Source organism: Myotis davidii, unplaced genomic scaffold (genome assembly GCF_000327345.1).
Source record: "Myotis davidii unplaced genomic scaffold, ASM32734v1 scaffold673, whole genome shotgun sequence".
Classification (NCBI taxonomy): domain Eukaryota; kingdom Metazoa; phylum Chordata; class Mammalia; order Chiroptera; family Vespertilionidae; genus Myotis; species Myotis davidii.
In genome coordinates, this window is record NW_006286677.1 from 1,190,957 (window position 1) to 1,206,959 (window position 16,003).

General features: G+C 38.5%; 1 protein-coding gene across 2 annotated transcripts in view; it reads right to left on the reverse strand.

The window, feature by feature from the left end:
* Positions 1-5,049: 5,049 nt before the first annotated feature.
* The window catches only part of FEM1B (fem-1 homolog b (C. elegans)), a 17,750-nt gene continuing 6,796 nt past the window's right edge, over positions 5,050-16,003 (reverse strand). For both annotated transcript variants that reach the window (XM_006758389.2, XM_015560444.1), the window contains exon 2: positions 5,050-11,066. In XM_006758389.2, the coding sequence (XP_006758452.1) occupies positions 9,431-11,066 (1,636 nt within the window). In that variant the 3' untranslated portion in view covers positions 5,050-9,430. The remainder of the gene's footprint in view (positions 11,067-16,003) is intronic.

The window sequence follows — 16,003 nt, forward strand, 5'->3', positions numbered from 1 at the left end:
GACCCTCAGAACCAGTGAAATTGAGGTAGTCCTAGGTTCCACAACAAAATCAAAACTAATCCCAGATTCTATCCCTGCCTGAGAAGGGCATAGTGAAGGAGCAAAAGAAATGTATGGGGATATCTTTTTCTCAAATGGTAAAACCAAAGTCAGAAGGAAACATTTTAAAATCGTATTTCATTTGAGCCATTATCCCCATGAATGGAGTAACCTTGCTGAAGGAGAAGTTTGCCGACCACTGTCCTAGGTGGTTCTAATATGCAACCAGGCCTGAGAAACTGCTCTAGCATGAGGCTCTTGAACCTCATCGATGAACCCACACTTTAAGCACCAAATCTTGTCAAAATCAACTGGATGCTTTTTTGGACCTTTACTTTTAGAGATTGAAATTCTTTTTTTTTTTTCTTAATTTCCATGTGCAACCATACTGCAGGCCAAACAAAATGTATTGCAGGTCAGATGCAGCCAGAAGTCACTGAATTGCAACCTCTGGACTCCCAGAGGCAGCCTATCCCCAGAGCTCCAGGCCCTCCAGGCCTCCCCGAGCCCTACACCAAGAACAACTGATAAAAAGATGAAAAGAATGGGAGGCCTGCATCTTTAAGCCCTTTGTATTGTGTCCTCCTTTTCTTATCCATTTCCCTTTCCCAATGTATTAGCTCTGGGTATAAACATCTACGACTGGCTTAAGAGTGCCTGGTAGGGCAAGCAGAGACGATGCATCATATATCGTGCAGAGCCTCATGCTAGAGCAGTTTCTCAGGCCTGGCTGCATATTACAATCACCTAGGACTGTGGTCGGCAAACTGCGGCTCGCAAGCTACATGTGGCTCTTTGGCCCCTTGAGTGTGGCTCTTCCTAAGCCTTAGGAGTACCCTAATTAAGTTAATAACAATGTACCTACCTATATAGTTTAAGTTTAAAAAATTTGGCTCTCAAAAGAAATTTCAATCGTTGTACTGTTAATATTTGGCTCTTTTGACTAATGAATTTGCCGGCCACTGACCTAGGAGCTTTAAAATATACCTATGCAAAGACCCAGCCCAGGGATTCAGATTTAATTGGTTGGGAGAGGGCCCAAGGCATCATTTTTTGCTTCAAAGTTCCCCTGGTGCTGACCGATGAGGTCAGCAGGCAAGTGAACATATAAGTTAGAAAACATACAAGGGGTTAACATGCACAGGTGACACCTAGCAGCTTTAAAAGATACCTATGCAAAGACCCAGCCCAGGGATTGAGATTTAATTGGTTGGGAGAGGGCCCAAGGCATCATTTTTTGCTTCAAAGTTCCCCTGGTGCTGACCGATGAGGTCAGCAGGCAAGTGAACATATAAGTTGGAAAACATACAAGGGGTTAACATGCACAGGCGACCTTCCATGATGAGTAATGGGAATTGTGTTCTCATCATGATGTTGTTCAAATTAACTCAGCTCCAGCCTGGAGTTTGGAAGCATTTCTCATTCCAGCAAGTCTCCAGAGTGGGATTTGCTGTATATTTTTGCTGAGGGGAGATGAAGAGCAATTTGGGTATGCCGTGGCAAGCAACCCAAAGTGCAACCTCAAGTCAACATTAAAATTCATATTGGGGTTCGCAGATGGATGTTATTAGCAATGTTCTATCTGGTAGAATAATAATTGTAGAGCTAAGGGCTGAACTCAAGTGTTAACATGAAATGTAACTCACTTAAAAATGGTTCAGTATTTCAAAAGCATTAGGCCCATCCTAGACAGTACTCTGAACCAGCTGCTATGACCGCCAGGTGGCCACGTGATACTTAAGCAAGTCTGCAACAAACACGTGGCAGGAGAAAAACCCATGCCTGGGCAAGGTCTGACTCTTGTAAAGCAAATTACCAACAGAAGATGGTTTTGGAATTTGGCCCATGGATTGTGGGGTTTCTTAAGTTCTAGGTTCACTGTCTGCTAGAGGAGAAAGGCCTCCAACAAGAAGTTATGAAATGAGATGGGCAAGATGTCCTGGGTGGTTTCACTGTTGACTCTGACATGGTGAGAGCCCATATGGAAGGGCAGCCCCTCAGAGAGGACACAGGAACTGAGGGGCACATCGTGGGTAGACTCAAGGGTCCTCAGGCCCTTGTGCCATCAGTGTTCTTCGAGGACATGGACATCGACTGTGGTGTCAGTTCCGGCCAGCTGAGAGCTGGAAAGGAGAAATCCAGGGATAAGTGCGGCTTCTCTCTGGCATTAGATGATGTAGGCATGCAAGCTCAGAGGGCAATTTGTGCCTCTTAAAGTAGATTATGTATCCAGAGCTGAGCTTCTCAAAGTGGGGTCCCAGAGCCACCTCAATCGGAACCACAAACTAAGTTCCACCCAGACCTCCCAAATCCAATTTCTATGATGTAATTTCAGGCCCATTAAACTTAGAGAACCAGCAACCCAGAGCCACAAAATTCTGTCACTCTCTAATCGTCAATGTCAGTTTCTTAAACAGGGCAGCCTTTCTCAGCTCCCTGGGGCCTATGTTGGCAGCTTCGGGCAAAACTCCCAGCAAAACATCTCCCTCCTCCCACTCCCTACCCCCCCGCCCCCAGGATGGTCTTAGGCGACCCCTGTGAAAGGGTCGTTCAACCGCCAAAGGGGTCGCGACCCACAGGTTGAGAACCACTGGTCTATTCCATTAGCTTTGACATCACACTAAAGCAGGACTGCATGCTCCAAAACAGAACGTGAAACAGAACAGAGCTTTGAAGGTTTAGGGTAAAGAGTGTTAGAAGCCTGGTACCTGAGCTCTGAAACTTTTCAATGTGATATAGGCTAAAATGTACTTAGCAAACTCATGAGGCTTACAGTAGGGTAGGAGCAGAAAAATATTTGTTTTAAAAAGGATGGAATACCATTCCTTAATGGACTCACCCTCTCTTATCAGTTTTTCATGCTCTTTGTTCTTATCTCCCTGGTACTACATAAAAAAACAAGCAGCAACTCAGATGATGTTTTCTGAAATGTTTTAGAAGATGGCCCAAGCCAGAGTAAAAAAGTAACATCATAAAATTTTAGTTTGGAAATTAAATTAAAATTTGAAGAAAAATAGAAAATCAGATTTCAAATAGGGGCATTCAGCTGGACAAGCTCATAAGGGCAGGAACCATCTTTCTTATTTGTGTATGCACATCCCTGGTATAGTGCCTGACACAGAGCAGGTGCTTAGTAAGTGCTAATTTTCAAGTTTATTCCCACTTGTTGAGGCAGGAGCAAACCCCATTCCTGATCTTGGGATGGACTAAGCACACCACATTTACAGAGCACAGGCAGATTAGAAAACACAACTTATCTAAGCTGGCCAACAAGCTTTATGAGCCACCTGAAGAGGAAGAGGAGGGAAAGGGCATGTACCTGGGTTGCGGGCACATCCCCAGTAGGAGATGTGCAGGAGGCAGCTGATCGATGTTTCTCTCTCATCGATGTTTCTAACTCTCTATTTCTCTCCCTTTCTCTCTGTAAAAAAAATCAATAAAATATATATAAAAAAAAAAAGATTTATGATCTTGGAATGGAACCACCTTACAACAAGAAAATTACAAAAGACAAATTTGGCTACATAAAAACGTAAACTTCTATAAAAACTACTATATTTGCCCTATCCGGTTTGGCTCAGTGGATAGAGCGTTGGCCTGCAGACTCAAGGGTCCCAGGTTCGATTCCGGTCAAGGGCATGTACCTTGGTTGCAGGTCCATCCCCAGTAGGAGGTGTGCAGGAGGCAGCTGATGGATGTTTCTAACTCTCTATTCCTCTCCCTTCCTCTCTGTAAAAAATCAATAAAATATATTTTTTTAAAAACTACTATATTTAAAGTAAAACAAACTATAAACTGTGACATCTGACAGAGAATTTCCTTAAACTTTCAAAAAAAAGTTTAACAAGAAAAAGACAACCCAAAAGCAACATACAGGTCAGCAAATACATGAAAAGGTCAGCCTTACTCATAACAAAGGGACACAAATCAAAACCATGAAATACTATTTTTCATCAATCATCTTGACAAAAACTAAGTGATTAGGTAATATCTGGTGTCAATAAAGGTGTAGGCAGATAGAAGGCAATTTGGTAACTTCTAACAAGATTTTATATACTCAGTAACTAAACCAGAAACTCCAGTGCTAGGAATGAATTTTTCTATGAATAGAATACATTAGGATGTTCACTGAAGCATTATTTGGAATATAAATAATCTGAAAACCTCAAAGTTCAACAATAAAGTCAGGTTAAATAAATTGTAGGTCCACCCATAGAATTAATTGCTATGAAGTTTTGTTTTTTATATCTAAACTTACCAAAATAAAAAATAAAAATGTCTATGATATAGCTGAAAAAGACAAGATACAGCCCAAGCCAGTTTTGCTCAGTGGCTAGAGTGTCGGCCTGTAGACTGACGGGTCCCAGGTTCAATTCTGGTCAAGGGCATATGCCTGGGTTACAGGCCCAAACCCCAGTGGGGGGTGTGCAGGAGGCAGCCAATCAATGATCCTCTCATCACTGATGTTTCTCTCTCTCCGTTCCACTCTGAAGTCAATTAAAAAAAAAAAAAAGACAAGATGCAAAATAGGAAAGATAAAATCCATGTGTATTTCTTAAAATGAAAAGAAAAATAAATACACATATGCACAGGAACGCTCTGAGAAGCTACTCAAAAAACCAGCTACAGTGATTACCTTTGAAGAGTCCAAATGGGAGACAGAGACATGGGAAGGGAATTTCCTTGCTTTAACTATTTAAAGTTTCTTTACTATCTGAAGTTTCCCCCATACATATGTATAACTGACAACCTTTTTTCAAGTGAATTCAACTAAAGAGGAGCTCAACTAAGGCACACTGATAATAAAGACACAAACTTCGAGGTAGTTTTGGGTTTTTTTTCATTTACTGAACACAAACACCATTGTTTTCTTTTTACACAGCAATTTTGTTAGTTTCAAATTAGCCGAGCTATTAGGACTATAAATTGCCACGAAATTAAAAATGATTCGACATGTCAAATTCAAATAGAAAATTTCATGCAATATATAAATCACTACTAGACCTCTTGTGCAGTCAGCAAGTTTACTAAGTTTATTAAAGTCACGTAAATGGTTTGACAAAAGTGCACAATAGAATAACATCACTGGTTTTTTATAAATCACAGTGAATTACCAGAATACAACCATTTAGTTCCTCTACAGGGAGGATTGCAGGATGGGATGAATATTATAAAAATGGAAGCTTTCAACACTTAAAGCCAGTCAGATTTTACTCCCCAACTATGTACCTCTGAAAAAATTGGTTAGCAAAGCTGAGGTTTTTTCCCCTCATGTTTTTTCCTCTACCAATTACTATGCAACAATAAAAAAGCCATGCACAAATTTTACAACACCTGATTAAAAATATACAAAACCTTGTTCACTTCATCACTTGGCAAAGCTTGCATCTTCGTTCCTTCATTGTTCTGATTGGGCCGTTCATCACGTGACTCACCCCTAAATGAAAAGCTGTTAATAGTTTAGCAATACTCACCCCTGCACACATATCAAGATACACTCCCCATAACCACCAAGTCAATGTGTCCCTGCCCTACACATTAATACAAATGAACACACCACAAACCTAGGACTAGAGACCACAATTACTTTACAGTTTTAAAAAGTAATAAGTCTATCACCACTATTGTGTAATATTTCAAATCCCATATTTGGGGGTGGGGATGCTACACAACCCAGCCCGTCTGGAGATGTGGACAAATCTGCCAGACATGTATGAGAAAGCCCTGCAATGTGCCATACAGAGTTAGGAGCTTTCTACTTCTTAGAGAGGATGTCCAGAGCAGAGCTGTGCATTTTCACTGTAGGATACACAGCTTAAAATCTTATGAACTAGTAACTTGTCAGAGAGCAAAAGACAGAGTTTGGATTTCTTTAACCCATTTTAATGTTACAGTATAGTTAGTGAGGAAAAACAGAATAGTCATCTATACATTGGTACATCTGACTAGCCTGAAAAGGAACGTTTACGACTTTTACAGAAAATCTACCATAAAAACAAGTCATTACACTTTTATCCATCTACTCACTAGTTTAATCACTGGCTGCTTCTAAAACCAGCAAACTGTAATCCAAGTTCAAGCAACTCATTCCTCACCCAAATGCTCTACCTGAATAATCCAAAATGGTCTTATTCATAAGGAGCTGCCTCAAATGCAATGACAGAGTGTTGTTCCCTTGGGATTTCAATTTTCAAAAACACTTGCCAAATGCAGTTATTTAGGGATCCACTGCCCCCAAATCATATTTTACCTCACACAGGTGCTATCATACCTAAGTTTCTCATGATTACCACTTATTAATCAACAATTAGTATCACGAAATAAAACCCTTCCCAGAAATAAGCAAGACCAAAGCTTGCTTTTGAATTTGTTTGAAGTTCTCACAGCAAAGAACCTTACGGTAGTGGGACTGTCAACCAAAGTAAACTGAAAAAAACGATGTTGTGTCATAATTCTATGTCAAAAATGTCCCCCATCTTTATCAATTGAGGGGATGAATTTGCTGCCCGTCTCTTGGGTTAGTTACCTAACCTCAAATATCCATTTTACCAACTCCACTAAAAGCACACCAAGCAAGTTTCACATCATTTGCCCAGGCATTCATCCACCTGGGCCTCTAGGTCAACCAAATTTATATGACAGTTATGAGCAAGACAGAGTTTTGATTGAATCTGTAATGCTACCAAGGAAGACTTACAACCCAAAGCTTAATCCTACCAATAAGAAACATAAAATGACAAAAGTAGCTGGAAAATGGAGACAGTCTAGAGTTCTCAGAGAGCAGAGACACAGAACTATCACCTTTCTTTACCTATTCTCCTTAAAAAAAAACAAAACAAACTTAAGTTTGGGAAGGGTTTGGCTAAACATATTTTAAATTCTACCAAAAACAAATAAAAAACAGGCATGTAGATCGCGTTTCAAGAATGGTTTTATACAGGTGTTTCACAAAACATATCTGATTTACAAGACAGAATCAGGTCCTCAGCAATGTAGTACACATGTGCTTCTATACTATAGTAAAAAAAAATCTCAGTTACCATCAGCAGAGTTCATAGTTTATTCCACTGTCTTCAAATTTTCTCCAACTTTGTCAGCATTTCAATCAGCAGTTTTACTTTCTCCAGCATTCAGTCCTCCCTTCTCAAAAACAGCATCATTAAATTCTGATGTGTAAATATGTACACATATCATTATCTTCATTTTACAAATAAGCAATATCTAAGAGTGTTGGTCCTGGGTAGCCAAAGGGATGACATGATTTTTAAAACATGCAACATTATCTGATATTTGAAGTTTTGGTGTTTAAAATCATATACATTAATAATGAAACCAAATGAATACCATGTATCACAGCCATTCCTCAATAAGCAGGCCTTGAAGTCTGAAAAACGCAGGGTCTGATCTGAGCTGTAGAAAGGTGTGATTCACTCACCTTGAGGATGGGCATTTTCTCTTTCAGTCCATTACAGTTGCCAAGAGCAAGGTTCAGTATTTCCTTGACTCACACCAGGGGGATCAAGGCCAGTAATTTTCAAATTAGGATTCATTCAAATACCTCCCTTTAAACCAATCTTCCTTGTAAAAACTCAGGTTAGAAAAACAGAAATATATTACCATGACAGAATTAACCATCAAAACATTCCTAACTGAAGCAAGAAGACACACGAAGTATAACTACAGTAGCTGTAAAAGTATCTTGCATTCTTGGGGGAAAAGCTCTTTAAGTTCCCCCTTTCCATTCCGTCCCACCCTTCAAAGTATTTCATTTTGTGGGGTATCACTATTTTATTTAAGGCCCTAGGTGCTGATTTTGGCTTGGTCATTATGTTTTATACTGATCCAACTGCAACCTTTCTCTTATACTTCACAAAGCAATTTCCATACATAAAATGTTAATTGAAACCTTACAGGTTTTAAGTTTATATCTGATGTTGCTACATCATTATAATGCTTTTCATGAGAGAAACAAAAAAGCTGTAGGTCTTCACTTACAGTACCATGCACTATGAATAGCTAAGGCATTCATTTGGCACTAGAGAGAAAAATACAGATATAGCTAATTTTACTTTCTTTCTCATTTTTAACATCAATAAAAATAGGTGTGTATGCTTTGCTTGAATTTCTGTGATGCTTAAAAGATAATCACAGATCACTCTTTTAGTCTTACACTTAAAATGTTGCCATTAAAGCAAAACAAAACAAAAAAACATAAAAACCTCTGTACAACCTGTCGGAATAAGTGACATTTTGTGGTTGAAAAATGTGCAGCTCTCAAACAGAACTATCTTTCAAAGTGGCATTGCAAATTCTTTTCATCATCAAAAATATTTAATTCCCTATACCACACTAGTGATTTTTTTCTACTTATCACAGACTAAAGTGGAAAAAAAATTTAAAAAGATCCTGGTTCCTTTCATCTATCATACACACCTTAATAGGGAGGCACAAATAATGCCTGCTAGAAAAGTAGTTTCCAAATTTAAAATTACCACACAGGAGGAAAGGAAGAAAACAAAATAGAATGTGTAACTATATGTGACAATTTGTTTCATAAGAAAACACAGCATTCATAATTTTTACATATTTGTGAGCTGAGTCAAATGCAGACTGCTGCAATTTAGATAAGCTACATTAAAACAGAGACTTCAAAGAATTTTAGAATTCAAAGCCTAAAGGCAAACAGTCCATCAATATTTTCTGAAAAGTCACTTTAAAATTATTACTACTTGGTATATACCACCCAGCATAATGCAATAATTTCAATGGATTTAACTTTATAAATGTATAACTATTATTAAGTTAGCATATTTTTCAGATTAATCTGCAGCTATATTTTTTTAAATCCTCCTGATGTTATAATGTGCTGTATCACTCCACATAATTAATGGAAGAGTGAAAACTACCTACAGCAGTTTGGCATGTGCAGAATACCTGGGTATCCCATTACTTTTAATGTTCACTTTTAGTTGTTTTTCTTCATGAAATCCTCAAAACTGCTACAAGAATAACATGCTAACAAAGGCTTAACAGAAATACTTTTGTAGGCAATTTTTTTCAAACATTATCAACTTCAAATTAGAAATGTTCTCTGTTACAAAAACAAAACATTTTATATTCATTCCTTAAAAAAAAAAGAAAGAAAAGTAGTTAAAGTGACCAATATTCAAACAACTTAGATTAGTTACACCTAAACAATGTGGCTTTGTTTAAAGTGTATTTGAAATCAATTACCATATGAGGCTAGAAGACTACAGAACTAAGGAAGGATGGGTAGGGAGAAAGGGTAATGGAAAGAAAAGTAGTATTTATGAACACATAATTCTATTGTCTGTGATTAAAGTTCTTTACTTTTTAGCACCACATTAAACAATTTTACATATCCAGTCACTTAATGATATCCAACAAATTCTTCAAGAGTTCTGGGGATCTGGTCTTGGTAGTTAATGTCATTAGCCCGAACTGCTCGGGCAGCCAGGCACTTGAGACTCATCTTCATTTGAGTTTTAAGTAGTATTTCAGATACCCCAGTTGTACTTTTGTCTAGCGGAGTCTTATTCTGTTTATTTGTCATGTCAGTGTGAGCGCCAGCTTCAACTAGGCTAATGATGATAGAGTGCAAGGTCAAAAAATCACTGATGGGCCTGTTGTATTGAACAATAATATGAAGGGCACTGTTCCCTTCATTGTCCACGGCATTTACCTCAGCACCACAATCTAGCAGGAGCTTGGTGACAAGTGCATTTGGAAAGCTGCAAACGTCGTTGGTGTGGAAATCATCAACTGGGGTATTCGAATTGACAGCTAGATGCAGCAAGGTGAAACCTTCCCGAGTTCTGGGATCAAGGTGAATCAGGTTGTAGATCTGCTTGTTAATTTTGCACTGATCTTCTTCGCTGCACTGTGTTTTGGTGGAGATGCACACTAAATACAGAAAGGTGTAGAGGTTACATTCATAATTGTCCATAGCACTGTGGACATCAGCATCTGAAATATTTCTTACTCTGTTCATACTTTGTTCTATTTCCAAAACACTGCATCTCAAAACGCATTCTATATCTGGCGCTTTCACGGTTTCATTCAAATGTATCATCTGTGAGAAAACTTGAGCAAATCGAAGAAGATCCTTGTGGGTATTCCTGTTACCTTTCTGTCGGAGGTGCAGGGCATGAAGCCACAACTTGATACACTGTTCGAATTCCATATTATCTGCATAGACAGCTCCCCTGTAAATGATGGGATGGGAAACATCAATATTGTCAGCACCTAAAATCCGTTCCCGAACTATAAGGCCTTCCATGTGAAGAGCATCTCTGTCTTGCCGAATGGATTCCAGTTCCTGAGGATTTCTACATTCAGTTCTATTCCCGTAAGCATGGATTGGTGGGAGAACCTCTTTCTCAAGAATGTTATCACCATCTTGAAATCTTTCCAACATGGCTAAATATAAGTAGTGGTATGTCTTCATGATGTCATAGTTCTCACGGTCATTTGCAAAGGAGGCACCCAAGAGTTCCAAAGCTTCAATCCGACTTCTTCGGTCACAATCAGCGTGAGAGAGCAACAGTTCGACGACGTCAGCTTTACAGCTTTCGGCAGCCACTTTTAATGGTGTCATCCCGTGGCCATTCACTACTATAGCAGCACGCCATTTTATCAGCTCTTTCACAATATCTATGTGCCCAGCTTCAGCTGCAAAGTGCAATGCTGTGGCTCCACAGTGTGCTTTAGCATTGGGATCAGCGCGCTGTTCTAAAAGGTATCTGACCACATCAGTGTGTCCCTTATATGCTGCAATCATTAGGCAGGTGTTGTCATACTTGTTGGCAATACTGATGTTGGCATTATTTTCAACCAAGTATTTCACAATGTCCAGTCTGCCATCAAAGCAAGCTGCCCGCAGAGGGGTTGAGTTAGTTACTGTAGTATGGTTCACGTTGGCTCCATGACTGACTAGAAGTTTAACAACTTCAAAATGTCCTGCTCCTGCTGCACACCATAGAGCAGTGGCACCATCAATGACATACCTATTATTCATGAAAAGAACAACAGTCAGAAAATGGAGGCCACATAAATTTAAAGATAAATTTAAAGAATGGATTCATTTGTACTGACCAAAACTTCAATCTACAGAATATTAATAAAACATTCTTTTTGGTGAAAATAAAACCAGGTAATTTAAGTAAGCACTATGCATAGACCCTGTAACTAGTATGAGCTCAATAAGCGTGAGCTATTAGTGTTACTACTAAAGCATATACACTTTTCAAAACACCACCAACTTTGTACTAGCAAAAGTAAAATTTCAGATAGAGGAAATGGAGATATGTAACTTCTTTACTACCACACTGATACACTAGCTCTTTAATATATATATTTAATTAGGGCAAAAGGTTAAGTCATCTCTGTGGTTAAGCCGAGTTCCTTTTTCCCCTCTGGAGCTCTAGGCTGCTTAAATCCCTCTTGAATCGCGCCTTCCAAACCGGGCGGCCTCAGCTACATGCTGGGGTAAATCCTGATACACTGCTCTTAAGAGCAAGGCCATGTGCATGTTCCTCCTTCCCAGTATCACTTTGCACGAGGACACGTGAGGCTTGGCTGGAACACCCGGCGACACTCCCTCCTGTTTCCAGGGGAACCGCAAAGGCTGCCAGAGGAGTTTCTTTTGTAAGATACTGAAAACGCTGTCTTGGTGCAATTATATTTTTATTTTTTAAAATATATTTTATTTATTTTTTACAGAGAGGAAGGGAGAGGGATAGAAACATCGATCAGCTGCCTCCTGCACACTCTCCACTGGGGATGTGCCCACAACCAAGGTACATGTCCTTGACCAGAATCGAACCTGGGACCCTTGAGTCTGCAGGCCAACACTCTATCCACTGAGCCAAACCAGCCAAGGTGTTATACTACAATTTAAATGTTTAAAAAATATATATGTGTAGCCCTGGCCAATGTGGCTTAGTTGGTTGGGTGTCCTCCTTGCATCGAAAGGTTGACAGTTTGATTCCCAGTCAGGGCACCTGCCTGAGTTGCCAGCTCAATCCCCAGTAGGGGCCATGCAGGAGGCAGCTGATTTTATACTCTCCCTTCCTCTCTCTCTAAAAATCAATAACTATTAAAAAATTGTGTGTGTGTGTGTGTGTATGTGCATATTGTGCCTCTATGTGTGTTCCTCAACTACGCCACTGGAGAAGAAAATACGAACAGCAGGAAACAACTAGTACTTTTTGAAAAACAAGTAGGCATCTTTCCTGACCTTCAGTTTATGACTGGACGTTGTGGCTTCAGTCACCACTTAATAACTGAGTGTCTAATATGTGCCAGATTCATAACTTATATAAAATTAGCTTGCTAGGGCCCAGCCAGCATGGCTCAGTGGTTGAGTGTTGACCGATGACCCAGGAGGTCACGGTTTGATTCCCAGTCACACCATAAGCCCGGGTCGCAGGTTCAATCCCCAGAGTGGGGCACACAAGAAGCAACCAATCAATGATTCTCTCTCATCATTGATGTTTCTATCTCTTCTCCCTCTCCCTTCCTCTCTGAAATCAATAAAAATATACTTAATAAATAAATAAAATTGGCTTGCTAGGAAGCCAATCTTTCCCACTTTTTTATTTCATTTTTTTCCCAACATCAGTTTCCCAATTTTTGACCGTATTACTATCAACCCTAAAAGTAGATATTTGCTGGAGATAGTTAAATCTACTGTGCTACAACCACTAATTATACCTATCTGAAAGTTAAAGACAAAGGTCAATCAAAAGCAATATTAACTAAAGCAATTAATTACCAAACACCTGACTGGTGAGTTTCTCACCATACAACCTTATAACACAGCTCAAACTATACCTCCCATGAAGTGAAAGAGTACAGTCCTTCTGGTATAATATAAATGTCATAGAAAACCCCTATTACCAACACCCAAAAACCAATACTATTATTTCTGCTTAATATAAAAAACCCACTGATAATAATTCAAAAGCAATCACTTCAGTTTCAAATAATAACACAAAATGTTTATAAGCAAAGCCTTCTCATGGGGTTACTCAATAGGGTTACCTATGAGGAAGGATGTAGGATTGACTAGGAAGAGGCTTAAAGCTACTGAAAATATCCTATATCATGATCTAGATAGTAGCTACATGGGTAGATAGGAAAAAAACTCACCTAACTGCACACTTAAGATCTGTGCATTTTAAATCTTGAGATAAATTTTTAGATAAATCTCAAAAACATTTAGAAGCCTTCTCAAACTTTTTATTTTTTAAGTGCCACTTAATTTTTTAAACTAAAGAATAAATAAGAAAATAAGACATTACATACATGTTTTAGTGATTTCCAACTGTTCTGCAAACAATTTTATTAAATGAATTAAATAAAATTCATTTATTACATTTTTATTGTCATGGTTAACACAAACTTCAAAATTTTTCTTTCACTGTCAAAAAAAAGTATCAGACACCAAAAAATATCTAGCAATAAATCTAATGAAAAAATGTGTAAGACCTCTTCTTTGAAAACTACAAAATATTCAGGATAAATTAAAGACCTAAATAAATGGAGAAATAGTCCATGTTCATGGTTTAGAGGACTCAAAAGTGCTAAGATATCAATTCTCCCTCAAATGATCTATAGATTTGATGCAATCAAAATCTTAGCAGATGCATCCATATGTGTACAGAAATTGAGAAGCCAATTCTACAAATATAGATATGCAAAGGACCTAGAATAACCAAGATAATCTTACAAGAAAAATGAAGCCGAAACCGGTTTGGCTTAGTGGATAGAGCGTCAGCCTCCGGACTGAAAGGTCCCAGGTTCGATTCCGGTCAAGGGCATGTACCTGGGTTGCGGGCACATCCCCCGTGGGGAGTGTGCAGGAGGCAGCTGGTCGATGTTTCTCTCTCATCGATGTTTCTAACTCTCTATCTCTCTCTCCTTTCCTCTCTGTAAAAACGCAATAAAATATATTTAAAAAAAAAAAAAAAAAAAAGAAAAATGAAGTTGAAGGACAAACTACAGTAATTAAGATAATGTGTCACTAGTTCAAGGACAGACCAAACAAACAAAAACTCCAAATGCTCAAGTTATGACAAATGCTCAAGTGAAATTCAGGTACAAAGTATGGTCTTTTTAACAAACGGTGCTGGAAGCAACTAGATGCCTGGTGGGGGGAGGGGGGGGATTTAACCTTGACTCTTATCTCATACCATACACAAAAATTAGAAGTAACATTGACCTAGAATATGAAAAGCAAAACAATAAAAGTTTCTTTAAAAGATACTATCGTCATGCCCTAACTAGTTTGGCTCAGTGGATAGAGCGTCGGCCTGCGGACTGAAGGGTCCCAGGTTCGATTCTGGTCAACGGCATGTACCTTGGTTGCGGGCACATCCCCAGTAGGGAGTGTGCAGGAGGCAGCTGAATTGATATTTCTCTCTCATCAATGTTTCTAACTCTCTATCCCTCTACCTTCCTCTCTGTAAAAAAATGAATAAAATATATTTTTTTAAAAAAATACTATCGTCATGACCTCAGGGTTGATGACAAATTCTTAAACAGAATGAAAAAACAGCAAATAACCATTCCTGGCCAGGTAGGTCAGTTGATTAGAGCATATCCCGATATGGCCAGGTTGTGGGTTCAAACCCTGGTCAGGGCAAATACAAGAACTAACCAGAATGTATAAAAAAAATAGAACAACAAATCGATGTTTCTCACTAGCACTCCTTCCCTCTCTCTCTGAAATCAATTAAATGAAATAAAACTTATAAAAATAGCAATAACCATAAAAAATTTTATTAATTAGACTACCTTAAAATCAAAAACTTCTCCTTATCAAAAGGCATTGTAAGCAAAGAAAACAGGCAATCCACTCATTGGGAGAAGACATTTGTATTAGATGTATTCGACAACTCAATAAGAAAAAGCAAGCAACCCAATTTAAAAAAATGGGTGAAAATGCCCTGGCCGATTTGGCTCAGAGCATCGGCCCTCAGACCAAAGGGCTGGGGTTTGATTCCCGGTCAAGGGCACATACCTCAGTTGCAGGTTCGATCCCCGGCCCTGGTTGGGATGCGTGCAGAAGGCAACTACTTGATATGTCTCTCTCACATCAATGTTTTTCTCTCACATCAATGTTTCTTTTTCTTTCCCTCTCCCCTCCTACTCCCTCCCTTCCATTCTTTTTCTAAAGATCAATGGAAAAAAATATCGTCGGGTAAGGATTTAAAAATGGGTGAAAAGATTAAACAAGTATACTTCACAAAAGATACTCAAATGACTACAAACATATGAAAAAATGTTCAAGATAATTCACCAGGGGAATGCAAGTTAAAACCAGGAGTTACCAACATATAAACCCACTAGAATAGCTAAAATTAGTAAGAACTGACATGACATACTAAGTGTTGGCCAGGGTGTGGAGCAATACAAACTCTCATTGCTGGTAGAAATGTAATTTGCTTGAACCACTTTGGGAAAACTGGCAATAACTATTAAAGTTAAACATATATCCATCCTATGACCCAACAATTCCATAGCAGGTATATACTGAAAAGAAAAGAATGCAAATGTCCACCAGAAAACCTATACAAAAATTTTCAAAGCAGCTTTATTCATAACAGTCAAACATTGGAAATAACCAAAATATCCATCAACAGGATAAATAAGCTGCCATATATTTATACAATGGAATATTATAAAGCATTAAATAAACAAACTACTGATACATGCAACTACATGGATGAATCTTATAGACCGTGTTAAGCAAAAGAAGAAAAAAGCTATACAGAAAAGAGTATACTGTTATCATTTTATTTACGGAAAATTCAAATATAGGCAAAATTAATCTATGGTGATAGAAGGCAGAATAATCATTACTTGAGGGGTGGGAAAGGAGAGGAATTAACTGAGAAAAGACACAGGGAAACTTTTAGAATGATAAGAATGTTCTACA